The sequence below is a fragment of the Trichomonas vaginalis genome, chromosome II (genome assembly GCF_026262505.1).
Source record: "Trichomonas vaginalis G3 chromosome II, whole genome shotgun sequence".
In the NCBI taxonomy this organism is placed as follows: domain Eukaryota; phylum Parabasalia; order Trichomonadida; family Trichomonadidae; genus Trichomonas; species Trichomonas vaginalis.
This window is the reverse complement of record NC_067204.1, coordinates 11117145-11140426: the sequence shown is the minus strand read 5'-3', so window position 1 is coordinate 11140426 and position 23282 is coordinate 11117145. Positions and strand designations below refer to the sequence as shown.

Here is a 23282-nt window from a genome sequence, read left to right as displayed (position 1 = left end):
TAGATGAACCAAACAGAGACTACTTACACAAACATTTCGGTAAGGTTTTCATGAGACTCTTAGAGAAGATTAAAATAAACTCCCAACAAAGATGGATGGTATGTTATAAACTTGGTGGAAAGTATGAATGTTCTACGTTAAACCTCAATAATATTGGAACATTACTACATCAGCTCTTGAAGGAGAACTTTATATCAGAGATAGAAGCAAATGCTGCAGGTATTGTTGAAATGCACTATGACTTCTTCTTGACAAACATAAAGAATCTTACTGAAATAAAGATGTATGATTTAACAGAATATGAAGGCTTAACGATGTCAGATGTAAAGAAAGGCAAACCAAAAAAGAGACCATATAGAGATGAAAGCACACTGACAGAAAGACAGAAAAGATTATTGAACAGACTTAAACAAACAGGAGATAAACAAGATATAGATGACTTCTGGAATGAAATCCTTGGTGAAAAGAAGTTTTATAAGAAGAGAAGCGGTCAGTTCTGGAAGTATCTTTGCACATTACCTATAAATCTTGAGCGCTACCAAATCTTCAATGAATTGAACAAAAGAACTGCAGCACTTATGACAGAAGACAATTGTTTCGTTTATGCTTGCATTCAGGCTGAAGTAGATGAAGAAACTATTGACCACATGAGAGAAGTCATTCGTGTTAGAGACTTTCCTCAAAGTAAAGTACAAGAAATTTCTGACGCAACAGGTATAGCATTTAATGTTACCATTGGTTACTTCAATGACTCAAGACATAATGAAATAAAGAGATACATACCAAAAGAATGTGAAACTGCTCGAACTATTGACTTACTTCTTGTTGAAGACCACTACATGCTAAATGAAAGACTTCCAATGACAACATATTTCATTCGCAACTATATAGAAATCTTGAAGGAGTGTGGTGGAATTAACATTGAGAAACAGATGAAGATTTATACAAAGAGAGAAGATAAATATGTAGTTCGCATGGATAGAACTACACCGCTATGGGATGTTATGAAAACATTGTGGGAGTGCAAATATTTCGAACCTATTTCTTATGGAAAACTTTTCACATATACGACTGACTTATATAAACAGAACCTTGCACCATTTAAAGATTTGACATATGCTCCAAAGTATTGTGTACAACTGAAGAAGAAAGCCGAGTCAAAAGAAGTAAATAAAAATAAGTGCAAGTTCATTCCTGAGCACGTTTTCTTTGCTGACTTTGAGTGTAGTACGGATGGCTTTCATAAAGCTTTTAACATCTGTTATGACAGTGAAGATGGTTCAGTGAGTGAAAGCATTTGGGGTCAGAACTGTGCAACAGAATTTTTGGAGCGACTTCCTGACAAGAGTTTAATATATTTCCATAACCTCAGTTATGATATAAACTTCATCTTAAGACACATGACAGAAGTGAAAGGAACTCCCATCATTAAAGGTTCACGAACAATGCAAATAACTGGCTTATATAAAGGAAGGGCAATTATTATAAAAGACTCTTACAGTGTTATAAATAAGAAACTTAAACTATTTCCTGCTATGTTTAACTTACAAACAGGACCGAAAGAAGTATTTCCATACAACTACTACAGCAGTGTTTTGTTAGCAAATGACAACAGAACTGGTGTCATTTCTGAAGCATGTAAGTTTGTAAAAGATATTGAAACGTTCATGAAGAACATAGATTCCATCAAAGGTTGCAGAATAGATGAGAACCACTTCGACTTAGAAAAATATAGCACGTTTTATTGCAAACAAGATGTAAGAATTTTAAGAGAAGGTTTTGTTAAGTTCCGCAATGACATATTGAAAGAATTTGATTTAAACGTTTATGACTACGTTAGTATTTGTTCAATTGCTAACAAATTATTTGAGAACAGAGTGTACTTCCCGAATGGAAATCTTTATGACCTCTCAAATAAACCAAGAGAATTTATTTCGAGATGCATTCAAGGTGGAAGATGTATGTTGTCAGATAACATGAAACAAAAGAGCAAAAAGAAACTCATTGCTGACTTCGACGCTGTTTCATTATATCCATCAGCTATAGCAAGATTGTATACTTTAGAAGGAATTCCAAAAGTATTGAAGGATGAGATGCTAAGCACAGAGTATCTCATGAGACATTTATTCGATGACGACCAAAAGGAACCCATTGGTGAAAAGTTTATGTCCGGCTTCTTTGTTCTCATTAAGATAACAGAGATTGGAATACATAGACACTTTCCTTTAATAGTTTGTGACCCTGAACTAAATCCAGAACTTAACGTTCCCAGAAGTTCAAACACTTGCTGTCTCATGTATGTTGACCATATAACATTACAAGACCTCATAAAATATCAAGGTGTCAAATGTGAAGTGTTGCAAGGATACTATTACGATGGAAACAGAGATATTAGAATAAGAGATGAAGTAAAGAAGTTGTTTGAGTTAAGGTTAAAGTATAAGAAAGAAGGAAATCCTTTGCAAGAAAATATAAAGCTCATTCTGAACAGTATTTATGGCAAAACTATTCTATCTCCTATTGAGTCAAAAATAACCATAGTAAATGACAAAGATGCTATAAGATATGCCATCAGAAACTACAACCATATAGTGAAGTTCGAAGGTTTGGATGGTTCAGATAAAACTATTTTCAAGCTAACGAAAAGCATTTGCAGACACTTTAACTTCTGTCCACTTGGTGTTAACATTCTATCTATGTCGAAGAGAATAATGTGTGAAGTATTCTGTACTGCTGAAGACTTAGGAATGGACATCTTTTATAGCGACACCGACAGTATGCATCTCTACAATGAAGATATCCCTCGTTTAGCTGAAGAGTTTGAGAAACGTTATGGAAGAGTTCTCATTGGTAAAAACCTTGGTCAGTTTCATAGTGACTTCGCAGAAATAACACCTGGAAAACAAAGTTTAGCATACAAGTCAATATTTTGTGGAAAGAAGACTTACATAGACTTACTCACGAATGATTTAAATGAAGTTGCATTTCACTGCAGAATGAAAGGCGTGAAGCAAGATGTTATTGCTTTAACCGCTAATGAAATGTTTCCTGACTCTGTTCAGTGTTTCTATGATGAAGATAAAGGTTTAATGGTTCCGCAAGGAAAATTTGACAAAGACTCTGAGTTCAGTGTTATGAAGTTATATAAAGCACTTTATGACGGTCAAGAGATTGGATTTGACTTATGTAAGTCATGTCAACCTTGCTTTGAAGAGAAGTTTAACTTCTCAATAACGACTAAAACAAGCTTTATTCGTAAGTTGAAGTTCTGAGGTCATTTATTTTTGTCAGCAGTGAGGTCATGAATGAGGTCATGAATGAGATCATGAATGAGGTCATGAATGAGGTCATGAATGAGGTCAGCAATGAGATCATGAATGAGGTCATTTATTTTTGTCAGCAATGAGGTCATTCGTGATAAAAATAAAGCTAGCGTAGATTTTACAATACAGCTATTGTAGAATTTAAGAGTTGTGCTTCAATGTAGAGACAGTCCTTATGGTCTGGAGGTAAGAACACTGGGCAGTTATGGTCATGAGTGGAGAACATGTCTATCCAAAACTCACGATTGAAGCCAGTTAATTTATAGTATTTAGGATTTGGCAGTGGTGTAGTTCTTGTATGACCAATGAACTCATTTTCAACTCCCTTACTTAAGTTTGAATATAATATAGCTTGCTTTCTATCCCAAATGCCAGGTGTTACAATCTTTGAAAATTCATTTTTCCTCGGAAGCATTGCATCATAATTGAAAACATTCTTGAAATCATCACTTGGTTCAGAGATTTGAAATCTTATACGTAATGGATTTTCTTTCTTTTTAGCGACTTCATTGAATGGTGAGAATACAACAAACTGACAGTCATGAGTTCCATCTTCATTTTCATTAAATTCATAATGAAAGTCTATAAGTTGTGGCTGACTACCTTCTTCTTTCAGTTGTGCAAGAAACTCACGTAAAGGCTGTAAAGTTTGTACTTCAATGTTGAACTTTTTCTCGAACATCTCATTAAATGAAATCATACATTGTTGCAATGTTGTATCGTCTTTAAAGTATTTGTATATGTGAATGTTTTGGGCGCTTAAAGACTGTTCGTCATTTTCTATCTCGACTTGAAGTATAAAGTCAACCTTTCTGAAAGCACGTGTTATATACATAGATGTTATGCCAATGTACTTCTCTTCATTTATGTTCACAATCCAGTCTGTTGGAAACTTAAACGTTACTCTGTTCCCCTTTATTTTGACGTCAGGGTTTTCACTACTGAAAGCAACAGATAAAGGTATTTGTCTATACATTTAATTCTGATAAAAATAAACCATTTACTCTTTCTTTGCTTCAGCTTTTTTAGCTTTTGCTTCAGCTTCTTCTCTAGCTTTCTTCGCCAGCAAACGTGGGTTCTTCTGTCTTCCAGCAGCTAATGCAGCAAGTTGTTTTTCACTAAGTTTTCTCTTTGGTCTCTCTGGATTTTGTTCTTGTTTTTGTTCCTTCAGTTCGGATAAAATTTGCTCACGAATTTCTTTCTTCAATGCTTCAACATCTATGACCCCTTGGGTCTTGTCCGTAGGGCTTGTCTGAGTCATTTGACTGCAGATAAAAAACAAAATTAAAACTTTAACCGATGTAAAATGAGCTTGTCAAAATCAGAGCGAGAGTCTATTATATTAAATGACGCAAGAGGAATACAACATCCTTTCTATTACGTAAGTCAGAGTAAAGATGGTAAAATATACGTAAGAAAAAGAAAGGTTCCATTAGCGAATGCAGAAAGCGACAACATTAAGGTGTATGGTAAGGGTGAAGTCCACGAAGCCCATATAAAACCTTCTGTTCAAACTGAAAAGTCAATAGAACCAGAAGAAAAGAAGCCAGATGTACTTTCAATAACGAACCAAGAGCTTATTGCAAAGTTCGTGAATTTCATTGAAAAACAAACCGAGTCAAAGAATCCTGACCCGCCAGTGAAAGAAGTTGAGACAAAAGAGAATGTACAGTTCATTGAAAATGTCAAGAAACAACTTCCACCACGAATGCCAAGAAGAAGAGTGAGAATAATGAAGTAAATAGATATTTTTATCCGAAGTAAATACATGCAGAACGAACAGTTAAACGAATTTACTCCAGCAGAGCATATTCATCAGATTCGCTCATATTTCGATATCATAGACAATACAGTTCAAATTGGTGACACTAATAGAAAATATTCTGACGCAAAGATTCCATCACAACCTGGAACTGCTAAAGATAACACATGGGTAACATTCAATCTCTCACCTCCTGGTGAAAATATGTTGGACCTTTACAATACATTCATTACGTATAAAATGGAAGGTCAATTTATTGCAGATAAAGAAATTGGTTCAGGTTCCAATAAAACAAACCCACCAGGATTTTGGATTGGTTTCGATGACGCTTTCTATGCAGTTGCTGGATATCAAATCCTTGCAAATGGTCGTATCGTATATTCTCAAGACAACGCAAGAGAAGAAGCATATATAACTTCAAACTCACAAACTACCGAACAAATAAAGAAAGTAGATGTTTTCTCAAAGACTCGACATGAAGATGTATGGAGTCATTCGGGAACATGCAGAACAGGACAAATTGTTAGTGGTCCAATTACAGCAGGAAAATCATTTGATTTTAAGCTTCGTTTAAGAATTCCTGTTAGAAGATTCCTTCCATTAGAAGCTATTCGATTTATTCCAGCTTTTGCAGGAAACATTCAGCTTAAAGTAAAGTTCAGTAGCGACGCCTTACAATGCACATCTATATCTGTAAATGATATCATTGCTTTCAATCCAACTCTTAAAGTTGCATTTGCTTCAGATTCAAATCCACCGACAAATAAATTTGTTCCATGGAATGAACCATTCACTATGATAACGAAGGCAGTAGAAGCTAGTGGAACAGTTACTATTACAACTGTAACCCAGCAACTATTTCGAACAAAGATGGATTTTAATGAATGTTTCATTCATCCAAAGTCATTCTCTTTAGACCCTAACATTTATACAGAACTTGTAGAACATTATACAAACGAGGCTTTATGTTTCCCTGTTAAAGTTATGGATTGGATTCCTATGGATGGTTCATTCTCAAAGAATACAGATAGTTCAAGTGCAACATTTACAGCAGCTTATACGCCTATTAATGTTAAAAGTATTTGGGCACTATTTAGAAAGAAAGACAACTATTATGTTAATTTTGAGAACCCTAAGTTTAAATATCTTCAGCTTTCCATGGGAGCTTATGGAAATATGCCTGCAGAACCTGAAAAATCATATGGACCTGTATTTTATGAAATGGTTGCGAACGCCTGCAATACAAACAATGATATGATAGGATTTAATGAAGATGTTATGAGGTCATTGGTGGATGATGGTAGTGTGGAACATAAATGGGATAGCTATGACAACACACATTTCTTATGTGGTTTTCCAACAGAAGTGGACTTTTGCTTCCAGCAAGGTCAAACATCTACTGCTCCAATAACATACAAATTGTCTGTTAAAGGACCTATTGAACTAGCAACTGAAAATGTACCAAAGCCACTTATTGGATTTATGAGGGATTGTTGCTTTGCCATTCAGGTGCGTACTAATGGCATCCCCATAATAAGATTAGATGACTATAACTTAGCTACGGACGACAGTGAGGAATAAAGGATGAACGTTTATTTTTAAAGCTTATAAATGAGTTCTTCATCAAGCTCTCGTGAACCTTCACCATCTATGAAACAAACTTTACCAAACGATTATGGAGCACCTATTGAATATTTCTTACGAGCTGCACAATGGCAAAGAGCAGTCTCACCAAGGTTAGGTGTTCCACCAGCTCCTGTCAAAAATAGCATTTGGTCAAGTCCTTATATAAGATATGGTCTCCCACTAGGTTTGCTAGCTACAGCAGGAGCAGTTATGATGTTGAAAAGAAATAAAGCAAATGTTGTAAATAATACTGAAGTAGCTGAAGTTAAACAAACTCCAACACCTTCACAAGCAAAACCTTCAATGACTCCTGAACCTATGGAAGTACAAACTCCTGTTCAAAAGTCAACTCCTAAACCGACTCCAACATTTAAACCAGAACCTACTCCTCAAATAAATCGTAAAACTCCTGCGTTTCCTTACTGAAAAAAATAACGTTATTTTTATTTAATATTAAAATTTTTATTTGATTGAAATGACAAATAAAGTCACTGAAGCAATGAAACAAAAGTTTTTGGTAGAATACATTAAATCAGGAACTATTCCAGAAGGTTTTTACATTCATACTATGAAGGATGGTAGAGTTCAGTTTAGAAAGATAAAGCAACCATTAGATAAAGAAGGAATTTTGAGAAAGATTAAACTTCATGAGGACAACATTGCTGAACTTAGGAAGAAGTTAGAAGAGTTGGAGAAAGGAAGAGAGTTATAAAGCAATGAATTCAACAGGGTGAAAAAAACAGGTGAAAAAAGAGGTGCGATTTCACCACTTCACCTAAATTTATTTTTTGTGCTATGTTTTCATACGCGTGAGGGTGGTGATATCATTTATTTTTAAGTTTATTTTTTATTTTATTTTTATATAAATGACGAAAACTATTGAGATAACAAACTACAACGGTCATGAGTTCAAGAATTTGTTCTTCGTTCCTCGTGAAAATACATTCTATCAGATACGAGGAGAAAGGGTAAAGTTAGTTTGAGCGTTTATGAAGGAATGAAGAATGGAAAGTTTATACAAGCATACGATACAAACGGTAAGCGTGTTTCATTAGCTTTGTCAAAACTTACTAACATTTATTTTGACAGTGACTTTGACTCTGACGATTGGAGCGACAGCAGCGATACTGAAGAATATGAACTATTGTGTGAAGCACAGCAATGGGAAGAGTTGCAATACTTTTGTAAGTGAGAACGTTTATTTTTACAGTAGTGAAGTCGTTTGTGAAAACGTTAGTGAAGTCGTTTGTGAAAACGTTAGTGAAGTCGTTTGTAAAAACGTTAGTGAAGTCGTTTGTAAAAACGTTAGTGAAGTCGTTTGTGAAAACGTTAGTGAAGTCGTTTGTAAAAACATTAGTGAAGTGGTTTGTAAAAACGTTAGTGAAGTCGTTTGTAAAAACATTAGTGAAGTTGTTTGTAAAAACGTTAGTGAAGTGGTTGGTGAAAACGTTAGTGAAGTCGTTTGTAAAAACGTTAGTGAAGTCGTTTGTGAAAACGTTAGTGAAGTCGTTTGTAAAAACATTAGTGAAGTGGTTTGTAAAAACGTTAGTGAAGTCGTTTGTAAAAACATTAGTGAAGTGGTTTGTAAAAACGTTAGTGAAGTGGTTGGTGAAAACGTTAGTGAAGTGGTTGGTGAAAACGTTAGTGAAGTCGTTTGTAAAAACATTAGTGAAGTGGTTTGTGGCTTTATAAATATTTAAGGTTAAGTTGGTGTTTGTGTTGTAAAATATACGTTAACGGTTTTGTAAAGTGTCAAATTCACAAGTATTGCGTATGGAGGAACGCAGTGCCTCCATACACGAGACTTGTATACTAACTAAAGTTATCCAAATTTAATGAAGCATAGTATTCTGTGTCAACATTAACAGGAGGCTGAGGATAAGGAAATAATGAACTAACTTTAGTTTTGAGTTTTTGGATAGATATATGGCGCTGATTCGATATATCAATGTATGTTTTGTAATTTGGCTCACTAAGGAAATGATTTTGAAGAAATGCTTTTTTAAGTATTAATTCATTAATCATCAACCTAAAATCAGTGACATGATTAGGAAAAACTATTGAATTTGTAAAATTAACGAGGTCCTGATTTAATTGAGTGGCAAACATGAGCGATCCGATTTTTTCTGTAAGTTGATTTTCTAGCTCTTGAAGCTGCTTGATTTTCATTGTAAGCTCATAATCGATTAGTCGATAGTTTACGCCACAATCGAATACATTGCCTGTAAAAAGATAATTGGCTGGCGGAATAGAATTGATGAAAGATTCGGTATTATTGAAAGCAACTAAGATTTGTTTATTGATCCCTGTCGAATTTAATATGGAAAATATTTCCTGGAATTGTTTTTTGAATATAGGGTGTCCAAAGGTGCGTTTAGCACAGCGCTCTATATGAGACTATTAAAGGAGATATATGCTGATTATAAATATATAATAAAAAATATGAATATATGTATATGATGAGTATGTTGTATTTTGGCGCCATGCCGGGATATAAAATGAATTTTGAGACAAGAGGCGGTTTCGCGGGAAATTTTGGCGGGATTTTTTTCATTTTTTTAATGAATCATAAAGAAAACATCCTCGCTCTTGCAAAAAAATGCAAAGACTGTAAAAAAATCTACGAGACATTGGTAAAATGCTTCGGTATGGATGCTCCTAGCTATTCCACTGTAACGTATCATGTTAGGATGTATCACTTCATGAACAAAAAGGCGCCCATCATAAAAATTGACAAAAAATCGCCGGATCAAAGAAAAATCAAAGCAATTCTTCAAGCGCTAGATGAAGACCCAAGAGCATCACTCAGAAGGATAGAGGAGATGACAAAGATACCACGTACAACAGTCAGTTATTATCTGCACAATTATTTGAACTACAAACTAGCGTATACACGTTGGGTTCCGCACAACCTTAATTCAGTTCAAAAAAAATCTAGAGTCCAATCTTCGAAAGAGCTCCTCTCTATATTGGGTGCGTATCAATCCAAGAAGTTTCGCTTTTTAGTAACAGGGGACGAGTCTTGGTTTCAATATGCAACAGAAGCCAAAATCATGTGGATCCCGAAGGATGAAAATCCGCAAACATTCCCGAAGAAAAAAATTGACACACCAATGATGATGTTGTCGGTTTTTTGGGGCGTGAATGGCATCATCGCAATTGATATTCTTCAAAAACCTAATACGATGAATGCTCAGTATCTAATTGACAATGTTCTTACTCAAATTATCAATTCTGATGAGTTTGAGAAATCCAAACAACAAAAACAAAAGTTTGCAATTCATTTTGATAATTCAAGAGTTCACAAAAGTCATAAGGTAATGAATTACTTGGTGGAAAACAATGTCAAAGTTATTCCAAAACCAATTTATTCACCTGATATTGCACCCTCTGACTTTTATTTATTCGGCACGCTAAAAAAGAGAGCTGAAGGACGCGAATTCGCGAGTCCAGATGATCTTGAAAATTTTGTAAGAGAGCAATTTGAGCAATTTTCTCATGATGATTTAAAGCGTGTCTTTCAAGCCTGGATCGATCGCTGCGAACGCGTGATTGAATCCAATGGTGATTATATTTAAATAAACTTTATATATATGTAACTTGTTTATTTCTATTCGCAGTATTCAGGTTTGTGCTAAACACACCTTTGGACACCCTATAGAATTAGTTGATTTTCAAAATTGGTTTGGAAATATTTGATTTGATTAAATAAACCAATATTTTCCTTGATTAATTCAGAAATTTCTGGGAATATCGCTTGCTGGCAATCATTCAAAATAGTTGTCATTCGTCTTATAGCAGCTTGGGTTTGATTATAACGAGGTGCCATTGGTATTACAGGGTTAGGCAAATCAAGTAGAGTGTAATCGGAAAAGATGTCGATTGCAGCAAACTGTGCAAATTCAATCATGAGATTTGAAAAAAAATGGACGATGTATTCTCCAAGAGGTATCAAATTAACCCTATTAAATTTCTCAAGTGAACTCAAATGATCCAATCTCTTCAAGTACATCTTGTTAAAATTAGTGAGTTCTCTTTCTAATATATTGAGGTCATTTCTTAATTTTTTCAGATCTTCAATTGTAAATCGTCTATTTCCATGAATAAAATCATTAAGCGCCTGCGAAAGCAATGTTATTTGCCAGCCTTTTATTGGAATAAATCCTATAATATCTACAGTAAGATCACCTTCATTCTTGTAAAAATAAATTTGTTGAGTATAATTCAAGTAATCATTATAATAAGATGTAACTATTTCTGTTAATGTTTGTAATTTCTGGATTAGAAAACAAATATATGGGAAATATTTTCTGACGGGTTGATTAAATCTTTGAAGGTATTGAAATTGGTCCTGCAAACGTAAGTTGTAGTCATAGATTGTTCTATGAACATTATACAAGTTAGTATTTGTAAACATTAAATTCGTAAAGTTTAACATTATTTGATTGAATACAGCGTTTTCATTAGCAATAGATTGAAGAATTCCTTGATATCGGCTCTGGTTTTTAAGAATAAGATTTGATATATCATTCAAAGAAGTTGATAAATGATTATTGATTTGAGTCAGTTGGCTCATTATTGTAGATGGTTTAATGCTAATATCTGACGAATTATTCCCAATTATCAGTTCTCCATTAGCGATTTGGCTATAGGAAAGTTGCTCCATTAGAATTTCATTGTGAACATTATGACCAATACAAATCGAATAAGTTAGTTTAATTCTTTCAAGATGTGGCCAAGGACAAATTCTATATGTTCTTGCCAAGTCTTCAATGAATTCATTTGAAATAGGATCTGAATCATTAAATTCCTCAACTAGCTTTGGAATCACGTAATAATAAATATATATTTGTACAAAATAAACAAGAAGTTCGATAAATAAAGTAACACCATCAATAACAATATAAATAACGCATTCTGATTTATCTGTTGTAACTTTTGCAACACTCAGAATTTTATCAGTAATGTTTTCATCGTAAGGAAGTGTTTCATTGTTATAGATTTTCTCAGCTGACTCAGGCAAAGCTACAAAACAAATAATAATTATGAGAAAGGTAAAAAAGTGAATTGGAACAAAATATATATCTTGGATATCATTGATTGATTTTGGGCGCAGCGTGAGACTATCTTTTGTGAGACTGTTATAGGAGGTGAACTTGTATTCTGCATTTGAATTTAAAGAAATTTTGGATTTAGAAGTTACACCTGAAAGTGGAATGCATGCAAAATATTGATTGATTTGCGCTGATATTTTCGTCAATTCGCTTTTGTCGGGGAACCTTTCTTCATTGATATGCCAAAAAATATCAGCAATTTTTTCATGATCAAGTTGATTAGTTATATGACGTGGCATGCCGTTTTGATATTCTTGTAATGTATCAATAATCGTTTGTAAATACTCTAAAAGTGTTTTTTTTCGTTCTTGATTTCTTGATTAAAATTATAACTATGATAACAAACATTGTAATGAAATATAAAAATTGTAAAATCGTAATAGATAATTTAACTCTAAAATATGAATCAAAATCAGAAGGTTTTTTAATACCATTTGGAAGAGTTAGATTTGTGACGTTAAGTTGGTCCGACATTGGGTTCTTCGGATTTTCTTGCCATTTAAAGTCTCCATATAAAAGGACAACTTGGATAGCAAGTAGAATGATGGAAAAAATTTTTACAAAGTAATTATAGCGGTATATGTTTTCAAGAAAGTCTAATAAACGCCCAGCAACATATCGGCCCATTTATTGTTTCTTTATTTTTTGTAAAGATTGATAGCTTTACAATGAATACTGGAAATATTTTATAAAACTATCAATCTTTATCAAGAATTCCAAAATAGAGGAATTATTGAAAATCGTCCCACCTTTTCAATTTTTACACTATTATTAAAATATGTTATATATGAATTGACAAGCCAACAATCCAAAAATTGTCGAATGACAATATATTTGATTTGAGATATTTACAAAATTTAGCGGTGCTTTATTCAATATGATTTTATGATTGTGATTGAGAAAAATTTTGTTACGAATTTGAATAAATATAAATATACAGTTGTTTGGTAAAATCGATATTTGGAAAAACGACATAAAAATTTTTATTGAATTATATCACTTTACAAAACGATAAGAAAATTTTTATATCAATGTTTGATAGAGAAGGCTTTTTTACAATATCTCACCAGAGATGTTATAAGCAAATTACTTCAAGATGTAGTTATCTTGTTGATAATTCTGAAGAGTATGTAAATCATGTTATTGATCTTAGTGAAAAATTATATAATCTTGACCCTGATCTTATTCCAACAAAACTTTACTCATATTATGCTCAAGCACAAGACAAATGCTATACTTTTTTAAAATTTATAAAACCTCATTACATTTCTAAACAAGAATTTGAAGAAATTTACACTTATTTAGCAAATTCATCAGATCAAATGTATCAATATCTTGAAGGATTGAATCAAGCATATTCATACAAATTTACGTTTTTTCAAGTTTATCTTACCATATATTTATTTCAGTAATCAAATCCAAAATTCATTACAAATGAAGATTGCTGATTATTATAATAATATTGACCACAATGCATGGGATTTCGTTGATACTGTTCATAAACTTATGAAATTTCTTGCTGAAAAAAGTAAACTTTACAAACAACGAGTTACTGAAAATGGATTAGATAACACCCTTAGCAATGATTTAATTCGATATGTTACAAACTTTCAGCCACTTGCATTAGGTAGTTTCTTAACTACAAAAGATGAATGGAAAAAGTGCCTTGAATTTGCTGTTTCAATTGAAGAACTAATTCACAAATATCCCACAAAAATTCCTGAAGTATTCCATACTACACGAAATCGCTCAACACACATTGATCCATGCATCTCTACATACAAAATTTTACATTGTTACAATGTTAATTCAATTGCTGAATTGAAACAGTTTTTAAAATTAGATTAAAAACTAATTTTTGTATAAATTGATTTATAATTTTCTATCAAGAAGTCAGAGTATAAGATATATCAGTGTATCTTAGTTAAATAGCATTGGATCTGTTTCCAAACCAATTGTAATATGTTAGACATGAATAAAAATCACATTTTTGAATAAGCAACCCTGGATAATTGAAAATGTTTGAACAAAAATTTATGTTATTCACCTATCGAAACGGTAAAAAGATAGAGTATGACGTATATATTCTACGACCTTGTTCATTCATAAAAATACTAATTCTATCATAGGGAAAAAGTACTATCAGGTGTTTTTTATTGAATAGTTGTAAACTAAGCTTGTGATCATTTAAATTTCGAACTACCGGATCTAAATTGTTTAATGTTTATTGAATAATATTCATCAACAAGAGGCATAATAATTGTAAATTTTCGTTGATTGTATTTCCGCTGAACCAACTTTTGACAAATTTTACAATGAACGACGAAGAACTTTCACCGAGAATTATCGCCGTTGGTGATTCTGGTGTAGGTAAAACTAGTTTAATTCATCGTATTAAGAGTGGCTCTTTCCTTGATCAGACTGTTCCGACGATTGGAGCAGGAGTAAATCCAATAGATGTAGAAGTTGATGGAAAAGTTATTTCATGAAGATATTATTTAATTTAATTTTATGCTTCGAAATATTATTCTTGATTTAATACTATGATTCGTATTTTAGGTAAATATTCGGACCTTGAACCCAAGAAGAGGAACTTCCTCAAAAATCGGATACTGATTGTTGAAAAAAGACTATAAAGCATGTTCTTTTAAGTCTATGTTACTTATCTGTGATGCCATAACTGAACAGGCATCATAGAAGAACTCCCTCAACAATCAGATACTGATTGTTGAGGAAAGACTTAAAAGATTGCTCTTAGCATTCTTTGAAGTCTTTTGTTCCTCATCTTGGGCTCTATGTCTAAGCAAGAACCCAAACTGAGGAACAAAGTCGACAATCAGATACTGATTGTTAACAAAAAACTTCAGAGACCGTTCTTAACAGTCTTTGAAGTTTTCATACTATTTTCAGGTAGAGTATCTAAGCGAGTTCCCAAGAAGAGGAACTTTTAAAAAATTTCGACCTTGAATCGAGAATTTTATTGGTAAACTCTTATTATTTATTTTATAATATCATGTAAATCTATTAATTTGACTCAATGTAGTCTTCAAAATTATACAATTGCGAATTAATGACTCTAATTTTTTGTGAATCTTCTAAATATGAGAAAGGGACAGACTAGCCCATTGTCACTTTTTAATTTAGCAAATGAACGCTTATGGAGTGGAGTTTTTGGGTAAATCTGATTTGCTTATAAATGAAATAAAATCAAAAGAAACCATATTGGCATTATATTATGCAAAAATAAATGATCTTACTTAGTACTTTTAAAGTTAATTTCAGAAAAAATTTGACACAATGGTATCCGGCACATACAAGTGGTGTACAACCAAAATATAAGTTAGTTTAAACATATATTGCTATATCTCATGATCTTACTTAGTACTTTTAAAGTTAATTTCAGAAAAAATTTGACACAATGGTATCCGGCACATACAAGTGGTGTACAACCAAAATATAAGTTAGTTTAAACATATATTGCTATATCTCATGATCTTACTTAGTACTTTTAAAGTTAATTTCAGAAAAAATTTGACACAATGGTATCCGGCACATACAAGTGGTGTACAATCAAAATATAAGTTAGTTTAAACATATATTGCTATATCTCATGATCTTACTTAGTACTTTTAAAGTTAATTTCAGAAAAAATTTGACACAATGGTATCCGGCACATACAAGTGGTGTACAACCAAAATATAAGTTAGTTTAAACATATATTGCTATATCTCATGATCTTACTTAGTACTTTTAAAGTTAATTTCAGAAAAAATTTGACACAATGGTATCCGGCACATACAAGTGGTGTACAACCAAAATATAAGTTAGTTTAAACATATATTGCTATATCTCATGATCTTACTTAGTACTTTTAAAGTTAATTTCAGAAAAAATTTGACACAATGGTATCCGGCACATACAAGTGGTGTACAACCAAAATATAAGTTAGTTTAAACATATATTGCTATATCTCATGATCTTACTTAGTACTTTTAAAGTTAATTTCAGAAAAAATTTGACACAATGGTATCCGGCACATACAAGTGGTGTACAACCAAAATATAAGTTAGTTTAAACATATATTGCTATATCTCATGATCTTACTTAGTACTTTTAAAGTTAATTTCAGAAAAAATTTGACACAATGGTATCCGGCACATACAAGTGGTGTACAACCAAATCTTCGACTCGATGAACTTGTCATCGAGTTATATTCCAGTGTTGTTCCTTCATTCCTGATTAAGTTGCAAATTAAAGGTCTGGATTCAGAGAGAAGTGTTAAAGTTATCAAAAAAGTCACAAGAGATTTCGAAGAAATGACACAATTTAAAAAAGTCGAATGCATCAGTATGCTTGAAGCTGTTCAGAAAGGTCTGAAAAATGATACACTTGATCCCAACATTGTTTACTCAACATTAAAAATATTATTGCAAAGAAAACATTTGATTTAATAAACATTTAATTTATTATAATTAATTTTTTATTACAGTATAGTAAAAAATGCTATAAATAAATTATTATATTTTATTAAAATGTGACTTTTAATAGTAAGTGAATAAAATAAATCAGGAATATGGAAAGAAATAAGGTTAATTAAAAATAATGAAAATTACAAGTTTAAGGTTAATGAAAAAATGACAATGGGCGAGTTTGTCCCCCACTCTCTAAATATCTCGTTTTTCGAATTTCGTATCGTAGTCGACATCTTCATACAATATATTTTTCTGCTCTGATTTACATTTCCGTGTTTATGAATTTTTGTTCGAAATTTTTCGTATGCAATCTTGCATTAAAACTAAGTTTGTGATCTGCGACGATAGACCTCCTTTAATAATTTTTGCCGAATTTTTGGTGTCGATCTCGCGTCGAAATGCGAGGTTTTGTCCGATCAAACTGCGAAAAATGGCCAAAATTTGAGAGATAATTACAGGCGATGCCGGAGATAATGACTTAATTGAGCAAATTCAAGCACGTACAACAGAGCAAATCAACCAAGTACACACAACAATGGCCGATTTACTTAACAACAGACTCGCTTCTCTACAAAAAGCTCTTGATATTGCGCTCATGCACACAACATCAGATAATGCACCAAAACTCAACGAAGTTTGGGCAGTTACATCTCAAAACAGAGCTGCTCTCGTCAATGCAATGACAGAACAATCACTTTTATCAAGAAGAGTCGATGTTTTGCAGCAATTAATTGATAATTTGCAGCAAAATCCATCAAATCCTGAATCTCCGAACCGTCCAATGCTTTCAAGCATCATGGCACATCAAACAGCAGCAACACGTGCAGGAATGTTGATTCCGTTAGACAACGACATTCGTGCAAAAGAACATCAAAAACTAGAAAAAACAGTTGACCATCTTGGCGGCCAAATCGATGCTGCTCTTCAAGATATCCTTCGAATCAAAACGCCGTCAACAGGAATGAGAAAGATGTTAGAGATGTCGTACTCGCAATCATCGATGAATTCAAATTGATCAGAACAAACGCGAGTGGTTTAGAACATCTTCCTCCACTTAATTTGGCAACATGTGTCCCCAGTTTCTTCAATAATCCAAGCTTCACATTTGCACGTGTTGGTGGTGACGATGAATCACCAGATGAATCTGATAGATCTAGCTCTCTTCCAACAGGATCAGGCACATCAACACTTGAAAGAATGAGACTTGGAAGAAGAGGAAGATACAGAGAAGACAGCGAAAACGAAGACATGATCAGTGGCGAAATTTCAGAAGATGACATTGGCATAAAGAAGAAACAGTCAACAACGTTCTTCAAGACTAAAAAGATCTCTGGATTGATGCATATAATTTCTCGACAGCTAACTATAACTCTCCACCTCCAAAGCTTGATATTGATGACAAGAAATCAGTGAAAAACGATGACAAAAAATCAGTTAAAAGTGAAAGTGAAAATGATAACATTTCAACACAAGTTTCAGGTAATATTTTGTATGTTGGGAATACGTCTAAATCGCAGCCAGAGCAGACAGTTGTCCATGTAATTGAAAAGGAAACATCGGAACAGTTGAAAGGACAAATGGAACTTTTCATCAAAAACAAAAATGAACTTATGTCAGCTGTTGAAAGAAAAGTTGATCGCGATTTTGTTGAGAAAGTATTTAACAAGTTCAGAGTTATCATCAACGGATTGAATGAACGAGTGAAAGAGCTTGCATCGTCTATGGATAAATTCGCCACTCAAAAGGACGTTCAGACAGTTGCCGAAGTTTTGTCACAGACAGCAGCGATGGTCGAAAAATCATCTACAAAACAAGGCAAACTTCCTGTTTCTAACTTCGGCGGAAGTGGAGATTTCGTCTATGGTGATGATGGTTCTGCATTTGTTAAAGAAACTAAGAAAGAATCATCTGAATTACCTCTTCTTCAGAAATCAAATAACAACAGATAATTATTATTGTTTTTGTTTTTATTTTTTATTATTTATATTTCTATGTATTTTTATTGTAAAAAGTTTTTTTATATTTATCTGAAGAATACTATCTTGTAGTATTCTATTCTTATCTTCTATTGTTTTAATTGATTGAAACTATAAATTGAAATCATGTTTTCAACAAGAGAAATGTCAGTTTTTTGTTAAACACATTTGATTATTCAGATATAAGAGTTAAAGTGTCCAAATGAGAAATTTTCGAAAAAGTGACATCGCTGTAGGCGATGTCACTTTTTCTTATGCTTGAACCTCACCTTATATTTCAATATAATTAAATATTAGAAAACGAATTCTCATTTCAAATTCTAGACCTTTTTAAAAATAATGTAAACTAAACAAAAATTCTATGATAAAAAAATACCCATCAGATGTCCATTTTTTATTATTTTTTTTAATACCCAGAACAATTTGAAGTGATTAGTATTAAAATATATATATATCATTTAACTTAACGATAAAATAAATCATCTTAATGAGGAAGGTGTGGAAACACCGTCTTTCTCCTCATTGATGAAAGATTTTGGACAGTGCTTTTCCAAGGAGAAACGGCAATTTTGGAACATCTATAAAAGAAACACTTGAATCTCCTACTAAAGATTGCAAAATATGCGTTAGAAAATAGGATATACAACTGCAGAAAAGAAACAGAGTACATTTATTGTTTTAACAAACAAAAGAATAATTTCATCAATCAATGAATTAGATGATCAAAATTTCGATCAAAAACACGAATCATCACTTTAGTTCGGGAAATAAAGTAGTTAGTATACAAGTCTCGTGTATGGAGGCACTGCGTTCCTCCATACGCAATACTTGTGAATTTGACACTTTACAAAACCGTTAACGTATATTTTACAACACAAACACAAACACCAACTTAACCTTAAATATTTATAAAGCCACAAACCACTTCACTAATGTTTTTACAAACGACTTCACTAACGTTTTCACCAACCACTTCACTAACGTTTTCACCAACCACTTCACTAACGTTTTTACAAACCACTTCACTAATGTTTTTACAAACGACTTCACTAACGTTTTTACAAACCACTTCACTAATGTTTTTACAAACGACTTCACTAACGTTTTCACAAACGACTTCACTAACGTTTTTACAAACGACTTCACTAACGTTTTTACAAACGACTTCACTAACGTTTTCACAAACGACTTCACTACTGTAAAAATAAACGTTCTCACTTACAAAAGTATTGCAACTCTTCCCATTGCTGTGCTTCACACAATAGTTCATATTCTTCAGTATCGCTGCTGTCGCTCCAATCGTCAGAGTCAAAGTCACTGTCAAAATAAATGTTAGTAAGTTTTGACAAAGCTAATGAAACACGCTTACCGTTTGTATCGTATGCTTGTATAAACTTTCCATTCTTCATTCCTTCATAAACGCTCAAACTAACTTTACCCTTTCTCCCTCGTATCTGATAGAATGTATTTTCACGAGGAACGAAGAACAAATTCTTGAACTCATGACCGTTGTAGTTTGTTATCTCAATAGTTTTCGTCATTTATATAAAAATAAAATAAAAAATAAACTTAAAAATAAATGATATCACCACCCTCACGCGTATGAAAACATAGCACAAAAATAAATTTAGGTGAAGTGGTGAAATCTCACCTCTTTTTTCACCTGTTTTTTTCACCCTGTTGAATTCATTGCTTTATAACTCTCTTCCTTGGTTTCTTTTTAGTTGCTTTCTTCACGTCTGTCTCCAACTTGACTGTCTTTCTTCTTCGGCCGTAATGATACCAGTTACTTCCACCAGTCAATGGGTCAAATGGTCTTTCGTAAGGGTTTCCATACATTCCATAGGGACCATACGGAAGAACTACTGGTGGAGAAGAAACATTTTCTTTAGTTCCATCGACTCTATTTAAATGCATTGTTTCACCTTTCATCTGGTCATTAAAGTCTTTTGCGTGTTTTGCAAACTCATCGTCCTTTCCTAAAGCATTTTCTGACTCAGTCGCAACCAAATTGGATGCTTTATTTATGAGCCCCATTTTATTTAATCTTAACTTCTTTGCAACCCAGCCTCCAATCTTTCCTTTATTTGCATCTAATGTCTTTGAAACCCTTCCTCCACTCATTTTATTTACTGCGTCATAAGCTCCAAGTGCTTTTGCTCCAAATGCTAATGCTTTTGTTCCCATTGCGCCTAAAGCTGCCCAAGCTACCATTTACCCCATATTAAAATCATCTCTCTTCAATATTATCTCATAAAAGTTCTCGTTACTGGAGAAAGTCAATGAAACATAAGCGTTCTCACGGGCTTCGCCCTCACTGCTTTGCGGTCTATCTAACTTATTTCTTATATCATCTATACGCTTCAAAATGTCTGAACAATTGCTAACATCTTCTACAACAGTTATTTCATCATGAATGACCTTCAAGAACAAGCTCATTTAATATGCTATTAAAATCATCTCAATAATGAGTCCATCCTTTCCATCTTTAGGTAGCACAACATCTTTCATTGAAGAAGGTTCGACAAGTCTTATGTTAAACTTACTGACAAAGTTTGTTATACTATAATGCTTTGGCGGCGAATACATGTAGTTTGAAAGACATAATATAGATTCTTCAGCAAATTCACTTATACTGGATTTTATAACAATGTTCTCACGAGACCAAATACCACCAATTGACAATCTTGTAAGCAATCCTGCTGAACCTTCTACTGTAAATGTCGATGGTAACATTCCACGAAGGTCATCTATTGACATCGTTGAGTCACTGTATTTAAATATTTTCTTAAAGCAATCGTCATTATCTAACCATGCAATAGCTTTGAAGTTTTCATTCGAATATACATCTGCTTCATTAAATGTAAAACCTGACTTCTTTGCAGAGATGACTTTAAAATCTATTGAGTTTGTTTCAAAATTATATGCTATGGTAACTTCTGAAGGTAATGGATGCCCTTCCGCAGTCAGTTGTTCTCTCACTACCGTTTGAAGCTTTGTATTAAAAACTTTCATGTCATCTCCTGTATCTAAGTTCACATACACAGCAACAGGGAAACTATCTTGCTTCTTTGTTTCATCATTATATCTCAAAACATTAAAGTTCTTCAATAATATTGTTCTTCCTGCTGGAATACTTCGAACCTGTCTGATTTCAATAGCTTTCTCACCTCCTACATACTCTACCCAGTGTCTTGGATATTCATAAGTATACTGACTTTCTTGAATTTTGGTAGGTTTCATCATAACATGTTCATAGTATATCTTTATACTCTTGTCAGTTAGACTCGGTGCTATGTTCTGAATATTTCTGACTTGCATTTTTAATGGAGATAAAATGAAGCATTTAATACATGACGTAGATGAAGACATGAATGAAACTACAGACAAACTTAACTCTTCTCTCATTCTTCCTTTCAGCAAGGACTATGAGTTCTGTTCAAATGGTGTTTATTTCTATTGTGGAAAGATGGGTTCAGGTAAGACATTTAACCTCATTCGTCATATACTCATAACAGAGCGTTTAGGAAACGACTCTTACTATGACCAAATCATTATATCAGCAACTTCAGACTCTATGGATTCAACAGCGAAAACATTCATGAGTAAAGTTCAAGCATCTGTCGTTAAAGTTCCAGATAGCGAACTCATTGAATTTCTTCAACGTTACATTCGACGTAAGAGAAAATATTATGCTATTGTAGAGTTCATACAGTCAGGAATGCAAAAGACTTCAGAAGAGATGGAAAGAATTATTGACAAACACCACTTACGTCAATACTCAGGAGTTTACGATATGAAACGACTTACAAACTACATTCTATCAAAACTTTCAAAATACCCCTTCAAAAAGTATCCTTCAAACACTCTGCTCGTTTGTGACGACTTCGCCGGAAAAGGTTTAGTGTCAAAGCCTGACTCACCATTAGCTAACATCATAACTAAAGTCAGACATTACCACTTAACTGTAGCAATACTTATGCAAACATGGCGTTTTCTTGCTTTAAACATAAAACGTCTCATAACTGACTTCGTTATCTTTCAAGGTTTCTCACGCTATGATATTGAACTCATTTGGAAACAGTCAGGTATAACATTACCTTTTGAAGAAATTTGGGAAGCATATAAGTCTCTCATCTCTCCTCGTTCATACCTTGAGATTCATATCATAACTAATACCATTAAAGTCAAAAATATTCCATGGGAACGACCAACATTGTTTTAAATCTTATGCTTTAATTGACTGATGGTAAACAAATTCCATGCATCTCTGTCGCCATTTCTGTTAATATTTTGCTGTCATTCATATCATCCACTTCCCCATCCTTAGCTTTTGAGGATATGCGTTAGAATAGCTGTTCTTAAATGAAGGCTTTTCACCTTTGAGAGCATAAACTCTATAACTTTCTGCATACTTTATGTTTGAACCTCCTGAGCCATCATTGACATAAATTTTATAGGCTTCCACCCTTTGTTCATATTCCTGCTTCTTCCCTTAGCTCTTTTGTTCAGTAGTCTACATCTTTATACACAGCTCCTGTCTCAGTGAATTCAACAATATTTTCATTCGTTAGCTTTACATTCAAACCCTTGTCGAGTATATTGTTCATTTCATACATATAAAAGGTTTTATTCTATATGAAATGAGAGCAAATCCATCTTAGCTGGTGCTGTTAATGTTCCAATTGAACCAACATCAAATGTTGACTCACGAACGACAAACAATATTGTCATAAAGAACTATAGTTCAGAGTGTTTGAAAAGAAAAAGAACCAGAACTTAAGTCGGTGAATTTAAACACAGCTTCAAACGCTAACGCTACATCAGATGTTAAGTTAGAGTATCCACCACTGGACCAAATTCTTTCAAGAGAAGCCAACGACAACCCTTACATAAATGTTCAAACAAATCCTTCAGATAACGTAGACCATTACCTTCTTCAGTTATACAAACAATTTTACTCAAAGACGATAAGAAGCTTTTGATAAATTTTATAAGTAAGAAACTCG

The 23282-nt window shown here is 33.1% G+C and overlaps 11 protein-coding genes across 11 annotated transcripts, besides 4 other annotated features; 7 read left to right on the top strand and 4 right to left on the bottom strand.

Annotated features, from left to right (window-relative positions):
• Nucleotides 1–8529: part of a mobile genetic element that runs on past the window's edge.
• TVAGG3_0525160 (uncharacterized protein) lies at nucleotides 3442–4299 on the bottom strand (the record flags this gene model as incomplete). Its single annotated transcript, XM_001290752.2, has 1 exon — nucleotides 3442–4299. The coding sequence occupies one exon, from the start codon at nucleotides 4297–4299 to the stop codon at nucleotides 3442–3444; it is 858 nt and encodes a 285-aa protein (XP_001290753.2).
• Nucleotides 4324–4584, bottom strand: TVAGG3_0525150 (uncharacterized protein; the record flags this gene model as incomplete). The annotated part of the gene is made up of 1 exon (XM_051237388.1): nucleotides 4324–4584. One exon carries the CDS (start codon nucleotides 4582–4584, stop codon nucleotides 4324–4326), a length of 261 nt encoding a protein of 86 aa, XP_051095212.1.
• On the top strand, nucleotides 4630–5064 carry TVAGG3_0525140 (uncharacterized protein; the record flags this gene model as incomplete). Its single annotated transcript, XM_051237387.1, has 1 exon — nucleotides 4630–5064. The coding sequence occupies one exon, from the start codon at nucleotides 4630–4632 to the stop codon at nucleotides 5062–5064; it is 435 nt and encodes a 144-aa protein (XP_051095211.1).
• On the top strand, nucleotides 6697–7137 carry TVAGG3_0525130 (uncharacterized protein; the record flags this gene model as incomplete). The annotated part of the gene is made up of 1 exon (XM_051237386.1): nucleotides 6697–7137. The coding sequence occupies one exon, from the start codon at nucleotides 6697–6699 to the stop codon at nucleotides 7135–7137; it is 441 nt and encodes a 146-aa protein (XP_051095210.1).
• On the top strand, nucleotides 7187–7423 carry TVAGG3_0525120 (uncharacterized protein; the record flags this gene model as incomplete). Its single annotated transcript, XM_051237385.1, has 1 exon — nucleotides 7187–7423. The coding sequence occupies one exon, from the start codon at nucleotides 7187–7189 to the stop codon at nucleotides 7421–7423; it is 237 nt and encodes a 78-aa protein (XP_051095209.1).
• A 536-nt stretch (nucleotides 8530–9065) lies between the features above and the next one.
• Nucleotides 9066–10369: a mobile genetic element.
• On the top strand, nucleotides 9162–10289 carry TVAGG3_0525090 (Mariner transposase; the record flags this gene model as incomplete). The annotated part of the gene is made up of 1 exon (XM_051237384.1): nucleotides 9162–10289. One exon carries the CDS (start codon nucleotides 9162–9164, stop codon nucleotides 10287–10289), a length of 1128 nt encoding a protein of 375 aa, XP_051095208.1.
• A 2471-nt stretch (nucleotides 10370–12840) lies between the features above and the next one.
• On the top strand, nucleotides 12841–14898 carry TVAGG3_0525070 (GTPase protein; the record flags this gene model as incomplete). Its single annotated transcript, XM_001286537.1, has 1 exon — nucleotides 14141–14314. The coding sequence occupies one exon, from the start codon at nucleotides 14141–14143 to the stop codon at nucleotides 14312–14314; it is 174 nt and encodes a 57-aa protein (XP_001286538.1).
• Nucleotides 14899–14928: 30 nt separating this feature from the next.
• Nucleotides 14929–16488: a mobile genetic element.
• Nucleotides 16489–16523: 35 nt separating this feature from the next.
• TVAGG3_0525050 (uncharacterized protein) lies at nucleotides 16524–18313 on the top strand (the record flags this gene model as incomplete). Its single annotated transcript, XM_051237383.1, has 1 exon — nucleotides 17785–18246. The coding sequence occupies one exon, from the start codon at nucleotides 17785–17787 to the stop codon at nucleotides 18244–18246; it is 462 nt and encodes a 153-aa protein (XP_051095207.1).
• A 1174-nt stretch (nucleotides 18314–19487) lies between these two features.
• Nucleotides 19488–19814, bottom strand: TVAGG3_0525040 (uncharacterized protein; the record flags this gene model as incomplete). Its single annotated transcript, XM_051237382.1, has 1 exon — nucleotides 19488–19814. The coding sequence occupies one exon, from the start codon at nucleotides 19812–19814 to the stop codon at nucleotides 19488–19490; it is 327 nt and encodes a 108-aa protein (XP_051095206.1).
• Nucleotides 19815–19959: 145 nt separating this feature from the next.
• TVAGG3_0525030 (protein of unknown function, DUF4107 family) lies at nucleotides 19960–20460 on the bottom strand (the record flags this gene model as incomplete). The annotated part of the gene is made up of 1 exon (XM_051237381.1): nucleotides 19960–20460. One exon carries the CDS (start codon nucleotides 20458–20460, stop codon nucleotides 19960–19962), a length of 501 nt encoding a protein of 166 aa, XP_051095205.1.
• Nucleotides 20461–20715: 255 nt separating this feature from the next.
• Nucleotides 20716–23279: a mobile genetic element.
• TVAGG3_0525020 (protein of unknown function, DUF4106 family) lies at nucleotides 21644–22380 on the top strand (the record flags this gene model as incomplete). The annotated part of the gene is made up of 1 exon (XM_051237380.1): nucleotides 21644–22380. A coding segment is annotated over one exon (737 nt), but the record flags the coding sequence as incomplete, so codon positions are not given.
• Nucleotides 23280–23282: the final 3 nt, after the last annotated feature.